The sequence below is a fragment of the Psammomys obesus genome, unplaced genomic scaffold, assembly GCF_907164565.1.
Source record: "Psammomys obesus unplaced genomic scaffold, mPsaObe1.curated_primary_1811, whole genome shotgun sequence".
Classification (NCBI taxonomy): domain Eukaryota; kingdom Metazoa; phylum Chordata; class Mammalia; order Rodentia; family Muridae; genus Psammomys; species Psammomys obesus.
In genome coordinates, this window is record NW_026595373.1 from 44,661 (window position 1) to 62,224 (window position 17,564).

General features: G+C 45.0%; 1 protein-coding gene across 2 annotated transcripts in view; it reads right to left on the reverse strand.

Annotated features, from left to right (window-relative positions):
- Gdpd1 (glycerophosphodiester phosphodiesterase domain containing 1) overlaps window positions 1–15,026 on the reverse strand; it is a 40,802-nt gene extending 25,776 nt beyond the window's left edge. For both annotated transcript variants that reach the window (XM_055619235.1, XM_055619236.1), the window contains exons 1-2: window positions 14,766–15,026; window positions 5,288–5,330 (exon numbers count right to left, since the gene is read on the reverse strand). In XM_055619235.1, the coding sequence (XP_055475210.1) occupies window positions 5,288–5,330; window positions 14,766–14,907 (185 nt within the window). In that variant the 5' untranslated portion in view covers window positions 14,908–15,026. The remainder of the gene's footprint in view (window positions 1–5,287; window positions 5,331–14,765) is intronic.
- Between the last annotated feature and the right edge of the window lie 2,538 nt (window positions 15,027–17,564).

The window sequence follows — 17,564 nt, forward strand, 5'->3', positions numbered from 1 at the left end:
TACATGCCTTTGATCCCAACACTTGGCAGGCAGAAGCAGGTGGAGCTCTGTGAGTTTTAAGGCCAACCTGGTCTACGAAGTGAGTCTAGGACAACCAGGACTACACAAAGGAACCTTGTCTCTGGGGGAAAAAAAAAAAAAAAAAAAGGAAAACACAATACCAGAGGGCACTTGGATCCCATATAATTTTGTTTTAATTATCAGCATAGAAATAATTATATGTTCAGTAATGGTTGCAATTTTCTATGTCCTCTTTTAGAAAGAGCAGAATATAGCAGATTTAGATAAGGAGAGGGCTAAGTGATGGAAAGCCAGAATAAAAGTGGTCAAACAGAAATCAGAGGGCTCTTTGGATCAAAATGAAGAATTTTCAGAAGAATCCAACCTTATAACAAAATTACAAGAATGGCAACCCATGGAAATGCTAGATCTAAAAAAATTTAGAGAGGCTTCCGCTACGAAACAACAAAATCAAACTAGGATCAGTTGCTAGATAAAGAACAAGATGCTGAGTTAAGAATACAGATTCAACAGGGAACAGGACAAGAGTCTGCAACAGAGGGCCTCTGAAAGGCTCTACCCTGCAGGGTATCAAAGCAGATGCTGAGACTTATGGCCAACCTTTGGGCAGAGTGCAGGGAATCTTATGAAAGAAGTGGGAGGACAGGAGCTCCACAAGGAGAGCAACAAAACCAAAAAATCTGAGCACAGGGGTCTTTTCTGAGACTGACACTCCAAACAAGGACCATTCATGGAGATAACCCAGAACCCCTGCACAGACGTAGCCCATGACAGTTCAGTGTCCAAATGGGTTCCATAGTAATGGGAACAGGGACTGTCTCTGACATGAACTGATTGGCCTGCTCTTTGATCACCTCCTCCTGAGGTGGGGAGCAGCCTTACCAGGCCACAGAGGAAGACAATGCAGCCACTCCTGATGACAGCTGATAGACTAAGATCAGAAGGAAGGAGAGGAAGACCTCCCCTATCAGTGGACTTGGGGAGGGGCATGCGTGGAGAAGGGGGAGGGAGGGTGAGACTGGGAAGGGAGGAAGGAGGGGTTTATGGGGGGATACAGAGTTAATAAAGTGTAATTAATAAAAATTAAAATTAAAATTAAAAAAGAAAAAATTTCAAAATAAAAAAAAAGAATACATAATTCTATTTGACGATGCTATCTTAGAGCAATGTCATACAATAGCTTAAGTGTTTCATTTTACAAAGTTTGGAAAACTAAGATATGTACATGTGTTAACACATTATACAACTGGTAACTGTTTAGGATGTCAGTGGGCTTCTGTCTTGTGCTCTAGAAAGGCTGATTCTGCAATTACACATTTGTTAGAAGCGATGGTTGTCTTAAAGGCCTTTGCAGGTTGAAGCTGTTGATCCTCCAGCATATGTGTCCAACAGAGTGCCAGTTTTTAGGCACTGTGGCGTAAAACACGTTACAGGTGTGTCTACAATCCTGCTGTCAAACAAGTTTAACCACACTTTAAAGGAAATGCTCACAAAGCAGAAGGGGATGTGTGATCTCTGAGACATAGATTGCATGATGTTTTACTGACTTTAAATTTTTTAAATGTCGATGAGACAGGCAGGAAGCACAGCTGCAGAAAACCACTGGATTTTAGAGAGGACTGTAGAATTTAATCGGCCTGTACGTTATAAGGAAGTTCATCAAGATTAGATTTGGCCAGGAAAGACCGACTGAAAATTTTGGCTGCAGAAATGAAGAGACCCAGAAGAACAAGACAGGTGATGTGGATGCCAGCACCTCTGCACGTCTGCCTCTGGAAGCACCCCCATTCTACTCCAACGTAGATGACCTCCACCTAGAGTTTACTTCAATTGTGGCAAAGATGGTCACTGGGCAAAAAACTGCCCGTACGGTCAACTGCTGACAGCTGCTGTCTAAAGTGTGGGCAAACAGGGTTCTGGGAAGTTGACTGACTAACTAAGGTAATCTAGAGCTTTAATAAACATCTGATGGCCAAATGACTGGGTAGAAGAGAAAGGTGAAACTTTAGTACAGAGAGAAGGTCTCTGGGAAAAGAATTCAGACGCAGAAGCTTCACCAGCTTGACATGGGAAGGTACAGACTTACCAGTTGCTGAGAAAAAGGAAAAGAACTACGCAAATGGCAGGGTGTGGACTAGAACAGTCGAGACGAGCTAGCCGATAGTCTGCCCAGCTAAGGCCTACGCTTTTAAATATTAATCAGTCTCGGTGTCTTTATTTAAATTACAAACTCCTAACTAAAAACAACAACAACAAAAATAAACAAACAAAACCAAAAACCTTCCAGAGATCCTGTTAAGAAATTGATTTGGGCCAGACACGGTGGTGCATGCCTATAATCCCAGCACGCAGGGAGGCAGAGGCAGGAGGATCTCTGTGAGTACATGGTTAGCCTGGTCTATAAAATGAGTCCAGGACAGCCAAGGCTACATAGAGAAACCCTGTTTCGAAAAAACAAAAAAAGGATTGATTTGAATTTCAGTAGTTCAACACAACGCTCCAACTGTATTATTATTCTCATTGTACAGATTTGACAATTAGTATTGAAGTAATTAGATATTTCAAAAATACATCCTAAGTCAGGTGTGCTTAAATTAGTAGCAATGTATTAATAAGCATATGCACATGACACAGTTTGTTTGTAAAAAAGAGTCTATCATGAGAAGGTGAGTGTGGTGACAGATGCCCTGTAAATCTCAGAAATGTGGGAGGTTGGGAAGAGGTAGAGTTCAAGGCTAACCTGGGCCAGTGAATGAAATCTAGCCTCAAAAAAGAGGCAAGCAGCTGGGCACGGTAGTGCATGCCTTTAATCTCAGCAATAAAGTGGGAGGCAGAGTGAGGGGAATCTCTGAAGTTGAGCTAGTCTGCTCTAACAAGAGTGAGTTCCAGGAGAAGCAGGAGTGCACAGAGAAACCTGGTCTCCAAAACCCAAATAAATAAATAGAAAGAAACAAGCAGAAGACTGACAAGATGACTCAGTGAGTTAGGCAGCCACATGAGGAAAGGGCAGAAATTTACTCCTGCCAATCTCTATACAGGACACACACACACACACAAGGAAAACTGTGAGAGTTAGGGCGTTGACTTAATTATTTTGACTATATGCCAAATCATACTTCCAGGTATTGCTAACATAACTTGCTTCTTTCTCCTACCATTCAATAAGTACCTCAGGGACTACTACATTGCCCTCTGAGTTATCTACCTATGTGGCCCAGTTTAATAACCTAGTTTTATTAGCTTTTAAGGATCAGGTTTTGCAGGGTGTGTTGGTACAGGCCTGTAATCTTAGCACTGGGGAGGTGGAGGCAGGAGAATCACTTTAGAGTTATTCTTGGACACATACTCCATTCAAGGGAAGCCTAGTCTATGAGAACCCGTCTCAAAAACCAAGACAGCAGATTTTATATACCCACGGACTTAGTTAACTTGGCACATGCATACACGCAACACAATTCTTCAGTTTTAGGTTCTGTGCTCACTACAAAGGAGCGGTGTCTCCTCTGCCAGCCTTTTGCTAACACCCTGCCCTGTTCTTGGGGTGTGCTGCTCCAAACCTATTTCAGTGTCCAACCGGTGAGTGTCAGAGCCTAAGCAAGATGTCAGAGAGAGAGAAACAGAAAGAAAAAAATACCCTGTTCTGCCATATTCACAGCCTACAGGAGATGGTATTTGTGAAAGTATTTTATCAGCCAGCCATGTGGAAAGATATTTCATGAATTGTGATTTTTGTGCAGGCTGTATTTTAAATATTTGTTGAGACACATTGTTTAAAGATTTATTTATTTATACATTTGAGCACTCTATTTGCATGTACACCTGCATGACAGAAGAGAGTATCGGATCCCATCATAGAAGATTATGAGCCACCGTGTGGGTGCTGGGAACTGAACTCATGACCTCTGGAAGAGCAGCCAGTGCTCTTAACCTCTGAGCCATCTCTCCAGCTCCTGAGACACCATTTCTATTTCTCAGAGTTAAAGCAGAGATTCCCCTTCTGTGGAAACTCAGGAGCTGTGTACAAAGCCACAGGGGCAGCACTTAGCTAAAGCTCACCACTGACTGTGGAACAGAGCTCAGGCAGAGAGAGGCAAAATGGTGCCCATCTGAATGACACTTTTTGGAAAGTTTGGGTACAGAGGAATTTCCTATATTTGGCCATACCCCAGGCTGAAAGGCTGTCACTCGAGCTCCTGGCTCCCCAAACTCTGGCAGCAGAGTGCCAAACTGAGGACCAAGTTCCTCTTGAAGTCACTCCTATCATTCTCACCGTACAGCTCTGGCTGTCTGGGAGTCACGTGACCACCTGCCTCTGCCTCCCCAGTGCTAGGAAGAAAGGTGGGAGCCACCCCTCCCAGAAGAAAAATAATCTTTAAGATGTCACTGAAGGGCGAAAAGCAGGAACTTAGATCAAAATCTGCTGGGATGTGGGAGCACCTTGTCCACAGAGTGCACACACAGCACGCAGGAAACTCTGGCTTCGATCTACAGCACAACAGACACACAAAACCTCTTAATTAGTACTAACTACATACAAAATGTTTCCAAACTTGCCTACAAGTGTGAGACCACCCTGGTCAACAGATATGGCCACCCCATCTTAAAAATGTTTCAAAATCCTATCAGAAAATTGTTTCTCCCTAAGTATGAATAGGTAATGTCTTCCTTTCAGTGACCTAGCTTCATGCGCCGTTTTGTTATTCAGAGAGAGGAAAACAGGCTGCTGGTGATCATGGGCTCTAAAACAAAGAACAAGGGCACCGACCAGTGCCTTCTGCAGCTTCTACCACCACCGCAGAGCCTTGAAAGGGCCTCAGGGTGAAATATGAATCCATTATAAATAGAAACAATTTAACCCATCTTATTAAAAAATAACATCAGCACACAAGAGGATCCCAAGATGAACCCTGATTGTAGGTTCCTGCTGAACAGAAACTACAGGGAACAAAGACATACAACCCTACTTATGACCGGCAGCCAATGTAACAGCTGTCTCGTTCGCTCTTTCCGCACTGGACCAATTAGCATTACTCACAGTCTGTCCCTTGTCCCAGTTGTCTGCTTCCAGCTCTGGAAATCGAGTCTCTCTGGACTATTCAAAACTTGGACTACTTTTACAAATTATTCAGAAGCCAAACACTCAAGCCACAAAAAAGGCATTTTATAGAAATAGCAATCGCGAGTGAGTGGCATTTGCACACTACGTCACTCTGTGAGTCACTCCCGTGGCAGGCTGTAAACAGAGAGGGCTGCTCTATGTACTCACTGATAGAAGGCGGCCATCGTGTTCTCCAGGTGTTCTCCGGCACCTGTGGAAACACGGAGTTTAAATTCCACTTACTTGTCACTTTGAACATTTTATTTCCCTAGAAATTAGAATGACCCTTTATTTTTGGTGGGGTGTGTGTGTGTGTGTGTGTGTGTGTGTGTGTGTGATGTGGGTCAAATCCTTTTGAAGTCAACAAATACATAAGGGATTTGAGACGATGGTTCCTTCACTGTCCATGGCTGTCACAGACAGTCCTCTGGAGCCCTTTTTTGAGCCTGGAGATATAGCTCAGTTGGTAGAGTGCCTAACTTGTACAAAGCCCCAGATTCCAGCTCCAGTACTTTGTGGCAATAGACCAGGCATGGGAGCCCATGTCTATAATCCCAGCACCTGGAGGGCAAAGGCAGGCCCAGGAGTTTGGAGGCATCAGTCTGTAATTCCAGCACTCTGGGAGGCAGAGGCCAGCAGATCTCAGTGAGTTTGAGGCCAGCCTGGTCTACAAAGAGAGTCCAGGACAGCCACGGCTACACAGAGAAACCCTGTCTAGAAAAACCAAAAAATAAAACAAAACAAAAAACAACCCCCCCCCAAAAAAAACAAAACCAAAAAACAAGCAAGCAAACAAACAAAAGATAGCCCTGTTTAAAAGAGCAGCTGCTTAATTCGGTTGTCCTTTCAGCCCACAATTCTTTAATCTCCACCTGAATTATGAGCAGACTTATAACAACTTCAAAGCTGTCCCTCTGAGATTTTTGATGTCTAATTTTCAAAGCAGTTTATTTCAGGATCCATTTTAGGATTAAATAGCTTTCAGTTGCTGGCATGCTAGCTAACGCCTGTCAGCTTTATAGTATAAGAAACTATAAAGACCACACAGGATCAAGATGGAGGCTGAGAGGTGTTATTCGGAGCCCGTGTATCCCAGGTACTGCGTGATATTCATCCACCATGACTGCAAGGTGTTCAGATTCTGTACATCCAACTGTCATAAAAAACTCTCTTCTCAAGGTTGGTGGCCTTCCAGAGAGCAGCTCCTAAGAGCTCACAGTGGACAGCTCACTTGAAAAATGCAGAAAGGAGCCTGTCAAATGCGAGGGAGAGCTGCAGAAGAAAGCTACTGATGCAGTAAAGACCTGAAGAGACCAAACAGAAATGGCAAGATGAATTTATATTGAACAGGTTGAAGAAAAAGTGAGAGCCACAGGAAGTTCAGGACATCAAACTCAGCAAATACCAGGTCTAGCAATGTTAACAGCCACAAGGCCCAGAAAGCCAACCATGCCAGAGTTGGATTTCTATTACATTGTCCTTTCAATTTTCAGGTTGTTTTTTTTTTTCCTTGTTCTTAAAGACTGGTTCTCGTGTCGTTTGGGCTGGCCTCAATCTCACGTGAAACAGAGGACGTACTTAAGTCCTGATCTCCTGCCTCCACCTTCAAGTGCTGGGGGTCACAGCACACTTGGTAATTTTCAGCGGTGGCGTTTGCAAGCACACGCACACACACACACACACACACACACACACACACACACACACACACGTTTGTGTGTCTGTAAGGGAGGCTGTATGCCACAGTTGTCAGACGACTTCAGGTCTGCCTTCTACTGTGTTGGACAAGAGTCTGTTGCTTTCCCAGTGCTGGTGGCAGCCTGGCTAGCCCTCGCGCACCTATCTCTGACTCTTGTCTCCTCCGAGCAGCTCTGGAATCACAGGTGCACCACATACCTCTGCGTCTTACAGGGTCTGGGGATTCAGACTCACATTCTTACAGCCGCCCAGCAAGCATGTCTACCCCTGGAGCCACCTCTCCAGCCCCAATTTTCAGGTTTGGGGAAGGTTTTTTGTTGTTTTGTTATTTAGTTTGACATGGGGTTTTAACCAGGGATGGTAGTGCACACCTTTAATTCCAGCTCTCAACAGACAGAGGCAGGCAGATCTCTTGTGAGTTTGAGGCCAGCCTGGTCTACAAAGAGAGTTCCAGGACAGCCAGGGTTACACAGGAAAACTCTGTCTCAAAAGAGAGAGACAGAGACAGACTGAGAGAGAAAGAGGTTTTACTCTATAGTCCAGGCTAGCCTGAATCCCACGAAGCAGCCTGGACTGGCCCTCAAATTCTTAGCAACCCACCTGCCTACCTGCCTCAGCATGCATGAACTACCATACCCGCATGAATAAGGAAATTTGTAGGTGATACTGACTTTTAAAAACTTTGAGTACATGATGGTGAAGAATACCAAGACTCGCAGCCACTTCTGATGAGACCTAATTGACTAGGATCAGAAGGAAGGAAAAGAAGTCCTCCCCTATCAGTGGACTTGGGAGGGGCATGCATGCAGAGGGTGGAGGAAGGGAGGGATTGGGACGGGAGGAGGGAGAGAACCACAGGGGGGATACAAAGTGAATAAAGTGTAATTAATAAAAAAAAAATGAATACCAAGACTACAATACAATTTTGTACATGGTTTTGATTCATGCTATATAGGCAATAGAAATTTTAGCCACTGGTGCTTTTTTAAAAAACATTTTTTTAATTTTTTAAATTTTATTTTTATTAATTACAGATTATTCACTTTGTATCCCAGCTGTAGCCCCCTCCCCACCCCCTCCCAATCCCACCTCCCCCTTCTTCAGCTATGCTCCTCCCCCAGTCCACTGATAGGGGAGGTTCCATCTGACTCTAGTCTATCAGATCTCATCAGGAGTGGCTGTGTTATCTTCCTCTGTGGACTGGTAAGGCTGCTCCCCCCTCAGGTGGAGGTGATCAAAGAGCCAGCCCCTGAGTACATGTCAGAGACAGCCCCTGTTCCCATTACTAGGGTTCCCCTCCACTGGTGCTTTTTGTGTGGGAAGGGAGACACCAGGGATTGAACCTAAGACCTCAAATATGCAAGGTACGCACAATACCATCCTCAGTGCTTTGCACTGCTGGTGAAGAGATACCCAGTAAAAAGGTAAAGGATGTTATATGAACATAGTTTTGACCTTACACACTGATAAGATTATAGGGACCTCCAGAAGTCAGAGACCACACTTTGACGATGCCAGAAGAATGAGTCAGGATTACTTTTGGGGACACAGGGTGACAAAACTGGGAAAGCAAACAAGGGCCTTTTTGATAGATTCTCTATGTAGCCCAGGCTGGCCTCAAATTCTCAATCCTCCTGTCTCCTTTGTAATGGAATTAAAGATACACTGCCACCGATCAGCTAACAGGGATTTATGACGTTCTAGAAATGTTCTACTAAAAAAACTCTTTTTTTTTTTTTATTACTTTTAGGGCCAGGAATGGTGGCACACTCCTGTAATCCCAGCGCTCAGGAGACAGAAACACAGTGTTTGAGAACAGCCTGGTCTACATGGTGAGTTCCAGGATAATTTGGCTACATAGAGAAACCCTGTCTCATAAATACTAAGAACAATTACTCAATTAAGATTAAAACTTATTACATCATTTAATGTGTGGGTGTGTGCACTTTTTCCTATAAAAGTTCGGGTTCCAGGAATTGAATCCAAGTGGTCAGAGTTGGCAACTGGTGCCTTTACCTACTGAACCATTGTGCCAGCTAATATTAGGCCCAGCAAGAGCCTAAATATAAGAAGGTATGAAGAGAACTCAGGAAACTAATCATCTATCAATGCAAAATCGCAAGAGGTTCATTCTGACCATTGCACAATGTGGTCACCCCTGCTGGACAGCAAGGAGTGGCACTGGGAGACAAAGACCTTAGGTTTTTAAAAGACACAAGGCGGGAATCTCCTGGGGTTGCTATCTTGGCGATTCGGGATTGGATGAGGTGTTTAACTTTTGGTTAGTTCTGGTCACCCTTAGGTCCGGTCAGCCCTGTCGTAATATCTGATCTTCAAGTCAGTTTGAAATTTCCTGCCATATGAGATATAGCTACAGTTAAAGGTGGGAGAGTGATTAACTCATCCTGTGTCTGTTCTGAGGAGTGGGGGTTTACAGGCTTTGGATCAAAGGTCAGGAGCTATGCAGGAGAAGGATTGGGGTCATTTGGCCCAGCTTCCAAACAAAGCTCATCTCGGGCGCAGCCGGTGATTTATTCTCCATTTAGTAGGGATCTCTGCTTGTTTTCTTCCTTATCTCTGCCCTCACAGATGGCTCATGTCAGGAACTTTTACATTCCTCGGTTCTCTGGAGAAGCACTAAGAGGCTTTAATTAACATGGGCTTAAAACTTGAAAATATAATTTATAAGGCAATTAAAAGAAACATAGGTTACAAAATTAGTCTGATTCTTTCACCAGCCATCTAGAAATGTCCTGTATCCTGATCTGACAGCTATGTGGGTATAAGCATATAGGGGAAAGGATGCTTTCATTATAGAGGAATTGATGAATTTGGAGGAGACTATCTTAAATGCAATAAACCAGTCACAGACTGACAAGCCCAAATACCACATAATCTTCCTTGTATGTAAAAGGCAAATTCAGCCAGGTGTGGTGGCATATGCTTTGAATCCCAGAAATCCTCCTGCCTCTGTCTCCTGTGCTGGTATTACGGCTGTGTACACCACACCAACTTTAACTTGTCTCTATTTTTTGAGATAGGGTCTCATAATGCAGCCCTGGCTGGCCTGGAACTCAGTATGTCAACCAGGCCGGATTTAAGTGAATAGACCTGCCTCCTCTGCCTCCCAGAGTGCCGGGATTAAAGGCGTGTACCACCAAACCCAGGTTGTCAGTCTTGTTGCACAAGGTTTCCATGTAATCCAGACTACTCTCAAACTATATAACCAAAGATGATCTGGACTCCACGTCTTCTTTCTTGCTTTCACCCACTGAGCTCTGGAACCACAGGCACATGCCACTGCAAGTGCTTTCTTATTTGCTTTTTTATTTATTCATTTAATTTTTATTTTAGACAGGGTCTCTCTACATAGCCCTGGCTGGCCTGGAATTTATAGAAGTCTGCCTGCCTCTGCCTCCTGGGTACCAAGATCAAAGGCGTGCAACCACTACTGCCTGGTGAGTGCTGAAGATTTAATTTTTTTTTCTTTAAGATCTTGAGACAGTGTCTCAGGTATCTCAAACTGAAGCTAAGGAGGATCTTGATCTTCTTCCTTTTTAAAGACAGGCTCTTATACATTCCTGGATGGCCTCTAACTCACAGAGATCTTCTTGCCCCTGCCTTCCAAGTGGTAAGATTAAAACCATATTACCTGATTAAATTGCGTAGCTATCACACTGGATAGGTGGTCAGGAAGCCTGGAGCTGTGGGTCGGGGTGCTGAGTTTGTCTAGCATCCAGGGGCCCCTGCGCAGACAGGACACTCAGCATTGTTCCCATTTCATTAAAGTGCTCACAACCATCCTGTGAGGTAATTGATTTCCCTAAAGATTTTAATGGCTAGTTCAGGAGTTGGTGTAATCCCAGCTTCAGAGAGCCAAGGGGGGGGCTGTGAGTTTGAGGCCAGGCTGACCACTACATAGTGAGATCCCATCTCCAAAACAAAACAACCATCACCCCAAACAAAACATTAGCAAGAGCCACAAAAACAGTGTTTCTGAGCCTGTCTTTCTACCATGAGCTATGCTGCAGATTTTTATGTTGCCATGCTGACATTCAGACTCTTTTCAGTTTTATAGTAAACAACGTCCATATTCTCCTGTTTGCTGTAGAGCTAGGAGGCCAAGTGCACAAGGACTAATCGTGAACATCACTGAGACTCATATGGTAAGTTCTGCAGGGCAACTGAGGGACTAATTAAGAAACACAGTGTTCCTCTCCAAGGAATTATTTGTGGTAGGCTTTCCCTCGAGAACTTGCTAGAATTCACTTTCTCTCAAATAATTATCATGTGACTCACAAAAACAGGCTAATTAATTTTTTTTGTTGTTGTTTCTCCCAATAAGTAACTGCAGTTTCCAGATCTACAAATGAAACAAATCTACATACAAACAAAACATTATTTTCTGTGTTTTCACGACAGGGTCTTGTTCATTCCAGGCTAGCTCCAAACTCACTATGTAACTGAGGATGACTCACTATGATGTCTTCGGGCTGGAGAGATGGCTCAGAGGTTAAGAGCATTGGCTCTTCTTCCAAAGGTCCTGAGTTCAATTTCCAGCAACCACATGGTGGCTCACAACCATCTGTAGTGGGATATGGTGCCCTCTTCCGGCATGCAGGCATACATGCAGGCAGAATACTATATATATAATAAATAAATCTAAAAAAAAAAAACAAAAAACAAAAAACAAAAACAAAACAACTATGATGTCTTCACGTTTCAGAGCTGGAATTACAGCATGTGCCATCACAGCTAGCTTACATGGATCCAGGGATGGAACTGGGGGCTTCATGCATTCTAGGCAAACACCATTTCCTCAGCTCCTCAAAGTCTTTATTACACATTATTTATCTAATGTAAGTGGGTGTGAGTACACATGCCAGTGTGCACACAGGGCTCAGAAGACAACTGTGATAAAGGACACTGCCAAAAGCAACACAAAGAGGAAAGGGCTCCTTTCATTTTACACCTACAGGTCATAGTCCATTGCTGAAGGAGGCCAGGGTAGGAACTCAGGCGGGCAGGAACCTGGAGGAAGAAACTGGAGCAGAGGCCACGAAGGAACACTGCTTACTGACTTGTTCCTCATAGCTTTCTCAGCCTGCTTTCTCACACCAGCTCGGACCACTCACGAGGGACTGGATCCTCCCATATCAACCACTAGTCAGGAAAACAGACTTGCCTACAGGCCATCTGACATGGTGGCCTGACATGGTAGGGCATGCCTTTGATCCCAGAACTTGAGAAGCAGAGAGCGGCCTGGTCCACAGAGTTGGGCTCCAAGATACCCAGGGCTACACAGAGAAACCCTGTTTCTCAGATACATGTCTAGCTTTTTGTCAACGTGACAAAAAACAAAACAACAACAAAAAAAACAACCAACCATATACCATGTGAGTCCCAGGGATCAAATTCTGTTGTCAGGCTTGGCAGTTGACACCTTTACCTACCCAGCCATCTAGCCAGCACTATTATCGATTTATTGAGACAGAGTCTGATGGACCACATAAGACATCTTCCAGCTCATTATGTAGGCAAGGATGACCTTGGAGTCCTGATATTCCTGCCTACAGCTCGCATGTGTTTTTGGGTTTTAGCCATCTTACTGTATAGTGCAGGCTGGCTTCAAACTTATAATCTTCCTAGCTCAGCCTCCACAGTTTTAGGATGACCACACTGTTAGATTGTATGTGTATGTGTGGGAGTTTATATGCAGAGGAAAACCTTGGTGTTATTTCTTAAGTGCTAACACTTTTTTTTTTTTTTTTTTTTTTTTTGAGACAGAATATCTCACCGGCCTTAAACTCACCACACAGACTATGCTGGCTGGCCAGAGCCCCAGGGATCTGTCTGTCTCCACCTCAGGTTGTCTGGCCTGGCAGCAGGTGTCTCTGCCCATCTCTCAGCCCGTGATCTAGATCTAAATGCTATGAAGGAAAGCAGTAGTGGTCCAGCTCCTTCTAGAATCTTTCAGATGCTTTTGCATATGAATCAATGTTTCTTTTCCTGTAGTTATTATCTGACCATCATTAGACTATCATTAACATCCTCATATATATGTATATGGGGACATACAATGGGCTAGTGTGTTGTTTAGAAAAGCCACGAGAAAATATGACAACATGCTTCAGCCACAAGAGAATCATCTTCAAAAGAAAGACCGGTAGTGACAAATATTTGTGCTGTGATGCCAGCACTCTGGAAGCCTGAGGCAGGAGCATCTCAAATTCAAGGCTATTCTGTTCAAAGCCTGCCATGAGCCATACAGTGGGACCACTTAGAAAACAACAACAAAAATGGTAAAGACTGGACTGGATAGATAGCACAGTAGGTAAATCATTTGTTCAGAGCCCCAGAACCTATACACAAGCCATAAGGACTGGAACTAGCACCTGGTGTGTAATCCCAGTGCCCCTATTGGTAGATGGGCGGCCCAGCAATCTCCAACCCCCAACTCAAGCTTACTGGTGAATCCAACCATGAATAACAAAAAGCCCCATTTCAAACAAGGTGAAAGAGAAGGACCAATCTCTGATATTGTCTTCTGACCTCCACACATGTACACGCCTACACTCACAAGCAAACACGCCAATCACCACCGGCAGCTCGGTGTGGAGGTGCACGCCTTTAATCCCAGCACTCAGGAGGAAGACGCAGGAGGATCTCTGAGTTAAAGGCCACCTGGTCTACAGAGTGAGTTCCAGGACACTCAGAGCTACAGAGAAAACAAAACAAAACAAAACAAAAAACCCTGTCTCAAAAAAACAAACAGTGGGAAACTGTTTAACTGGTAAAAGTGTACAAAAGAACAATAATGTGTTTCTATGACATATTTGTCATAATAGAAGTCGTGGTTCCAACATAGTTGTCCAGCATTGGGAAAGCAGAAACAGAATTTCAGACCAGCCTGGTCTACATAGAGACTAGAAAGCCAGCCAGCATTCCATAGCAAAACACCACCTTTGAAAAAACTAAAACTAAAAACCATTATGGTACTACATCAAATTTCAGACTAGAGAATCTACCATTGAAACTGTACAATTTCAAGAAATTTTAACCTGGTGTCACATTCACCTCAAACAAAAGTTGAAAATGACCAAACAATTTCATATCTTATTCATAATTGTTGAGACGTAATGAAGTCACACTATTAAACAGTAACGAAGACGCAAAGCCGTGCCCTGTTGTAGGAAATTAGAGGGTGGAACCCCCCCCCCACACCCCCTTCAACCCTTATAGCAATACAGTTTTGCAAGAGAAACTTATCTTTAAAAAATAATAACAACTGATCATAACCGAATCATGTTTTGGTCTTTTAGAAACCCACGAACCATTCGTTGCTGGGGTGAATGAATGGTGCTGTTCAAAATCAAAAACAAAAAGAACGGGAACTAGGTTGGGAGTCCTCGGAACCAGAACCCTCCAAATTCCCCATCCCATTTCAGTCTCTGCTCTGTGACCTTGGAGAAGGTCCCGGCTTGGAGACTTCTCTCCAGAGCTCGGTTCCAAACGCGTGGACGGTGATGGGCCAGGTCCCCAGGCATCGCAGACTCCTCATCCCGCTCCCGGTCCTCGAAGGTCCTCCCCACGGACTCAGCCACCGGCTTATTCCAAGCAGTCTGTTCCTGCTTCCCCCTGCGGGTGTCTCCTGGATCTGCACCGGCTTTGTGTCCGGCTGCCAAGAAGGGACCTTCCGACCACCCTTCCACCGGCTGAGAAACGCCCCACTTGTCTCTCTCTCCCTCCCTCTCCTCCTGCGCTTCCCCTCCACACAGAGGCTCTGCCAACCCGGCTCCCCGGAGACGCCCGCCAGGACCGGGACACGAGACCCCTCTCCTGCCCTCCCCTCGGGACGACTCATCTGAAGAAGCCCTGCAGTCCCAGGGGCCCGTTCTTCCCCGGCCTCCCCCTTTCCCCGCCACCGGGGTCCGAGAACCCCGCTCACCTCCGCGGTGAGAGATGTGCCTACTGAGGAATCGCTGTTTCTTTTTCTGGTGCAGCAACGTTGGGTATTTAAGCAACAAGAACGAGGTGACCAAATACCCTCCCAGGGTAGAGAGGAGGCAAAAGGCCGCGGTGGACGACATCCTCGGCCACCACCTGGAGGGCCTCTGCACCCCACTGCGCCGCGGAGGCAGCAACGGCTGCGGCGCCGGCGGCTGCTCGAGGTCTCCTCGCCCCCAGCCGGCGCCCTGGGCGCAGCGCACTTGTGCTTGCGAGCTCAACACGCAGGCGCAGCCCGACCCCGGCGGCCGAGCAACAAAGGGGCTCCGATACGCAGGCGCGCTGCGGCAGGCGGCGTTTGTCCTCCAGCCGCCGCGGTCGGGCCCCGAGGTCCTTCTAGAAGGGTCCTGGGACAGGAGGTTGGAAACTCTTTGCCAGTGTTTTTATTTGTTTGCTTTTCTTCTTTGGCATCCCTCAGGCGGAAGAGGCTCTCGAGCCAGGACAGCCTTCAGGAAAATCGGATGTGACTGGGAAATGTGTATCAAAGGGGGAATAACTCCAGGGCAGGTCCTGGTCTCTTCTGTAGGGAATTCAAAGAATTGTTACCGATGCCTCGAATTCTTTACGTACTCAAGAAACGTTGACTTAATAGTTTGTGTAGGAAGCTTAGGGCTGGAAGGCATAGCCCGGTTGGTAGAGCGTATCAGATTCCATCTCCGGCACAAAATAAATATAAAAAAGGAAACTAGCAACTAAATCGTTTCCTACAAACACTGACAACTGAATTTTCCATTTTTTTCCTTTTCACCTCACACATTACAAACTACGAAAACACTAGGAACCAGGTTTTAGAGGGGTAGGGTCTCTGTTTTATGAGATAGGGTCTTAGGTAGCCTAGTCTGAGCTTGAATTCACCATGCAGTAGAGGATGGAGCCTTGAGCTCCTCATTCTCCTGCCTCAGCCTCCAGAGTGCTGGGATCACAGGCATGCCCAATTGAGGATCAGATTTTGTGCAAAGGAACTAACCTCAAGGGCTGTGGCTGAATGAAGCTCAGTGGTAAAGCACTTTCCTAACATGTTCAAGGCCTTGGGTTTTGTTTGGTTTACTGAGACAGGGTCTCACGGTGTAGACAAAGCTGGCCTCAGATTCACAAAGATCATTTTGCCTCTGTTTTGGGATTTTTCTTTTCTTTTTTCTTCTCTCCCTTCCCTTCCCGTCTTCTCCTCTCTTTTCCTCTCCTCTCCTCCTTTCCCCTCTCCTCTCCTCCCCTCTCCTCTGTTCTCTTCTCTCTCTCCTTTTTTACTTTTTTTAGAGACAAGATCTCGCTCTGTACCCTTAGCTGACCTGGATCTCACTATGAAGACAGGGCTGGAAATCCACCTGCCTCTACCTTCCAAGAACAAACTCCTTAAGGGAGCAACAAACTGACTCAGTATTTAGCTCAGGCTGGCTTCAGACTCCTAGGGTCAAGGAGTCTTCTTGCGTCATCCTCCTGATTAGCTGGAAGTGCAGGCTAATCTGATCTGCTGCACCTGATCTCATCGTTTATTTTTATGCATTTACTTTGTGTGTACGTGGGTGCACATGTGAAGTCAGAGGACAGCCTCAGGGAGGCAGTCCTCTCCTTCCGCCATGGGAGACCTGAGATGGCAGCCTCCTTCTCCCACCAAGCCGTCATGCTGAGCCAACTAACAGTTTTTGGAAATGTGACAATCACTGTATATCATAGCTTGAGACTGAAATCTCTAATCCTGTTAGCGCAGAATTTTAAAATGTATCTGGGAATATAGAATCAACTATACTCCATTGGGTTCTGATTTATCTAATTGATGATATAGCCACAATTGGTGATACAGTGGTATGCTGGGAAAAGTTACAATTGGTAAGATTTATACACTTAGCAAATTACTTTGTAGAATAGGTATTTAACTAAAGAACATTTATACCAGGGCTGAAAGTACCAATCTGTAATCCCAGCTACTCTAGAGACTGAGGCAGGGGAACTGTAAATTCTAGGCTTGCCTGGGCTATAGAATGAATTCAAGCTAGATACTGTCTTCAAATATAAAGAACAAACCAGAATGGGGACATAACTCAGGGTTATACATGATACCTGAGTACTGAAAAAAAGTGTTTTGGGGGAAGGGGCACACAATCTATAATCCCAGTTTTAGATAGGCTGAGACAGAAGTATTTGAGTGTGAGGCCAGGGGCTGGAAAGATGGCTCAGCCAATTGATAGCATTTGTTTTCTTTCTGTCTTGTTTTTGAGATATGGTTTCTCTGTGTAGCCCTGGTTGTCCTGGAACTCATTCTGTAGACTAGGCTAGCCTTGAACTCAGAGATCAGTCTGCCCCTGCCTCCAGAGTGCTGGAATTAAAGTTGTGTGCCAACACCACTTGTTTTTACAAAAGATCTGAGTTCAATTCCCATGGTGATTCGCAACTGTCCATAACTCCAGTTCCAGGGGAACCAACACCTTCTTTTGACCTCAGAGGTAACCAGGCATGCAATGTTGTACATACATACACACACATGCAAAACATACATACATACATATAAAAAGTAAATCAGAGCTAGGTGGCAGTGGTGCACGTCTTTATCCCCAGCATTCTGGGAGGCAGAGGCAGGTAGATCTCTGAGTTTGAGGCCAGACTGGTCTACACAGTGAGCTCCAGGACAGCCAGAACTTCGTAGAGAAACCATGTCTCAAAAACAATAAATAAATAAATCTTTAAGGGAGGGGGGCAAAACTTGAGGCTAGGTTGCTCTACATAGCTAGTTCCAGGATAGCCAGGG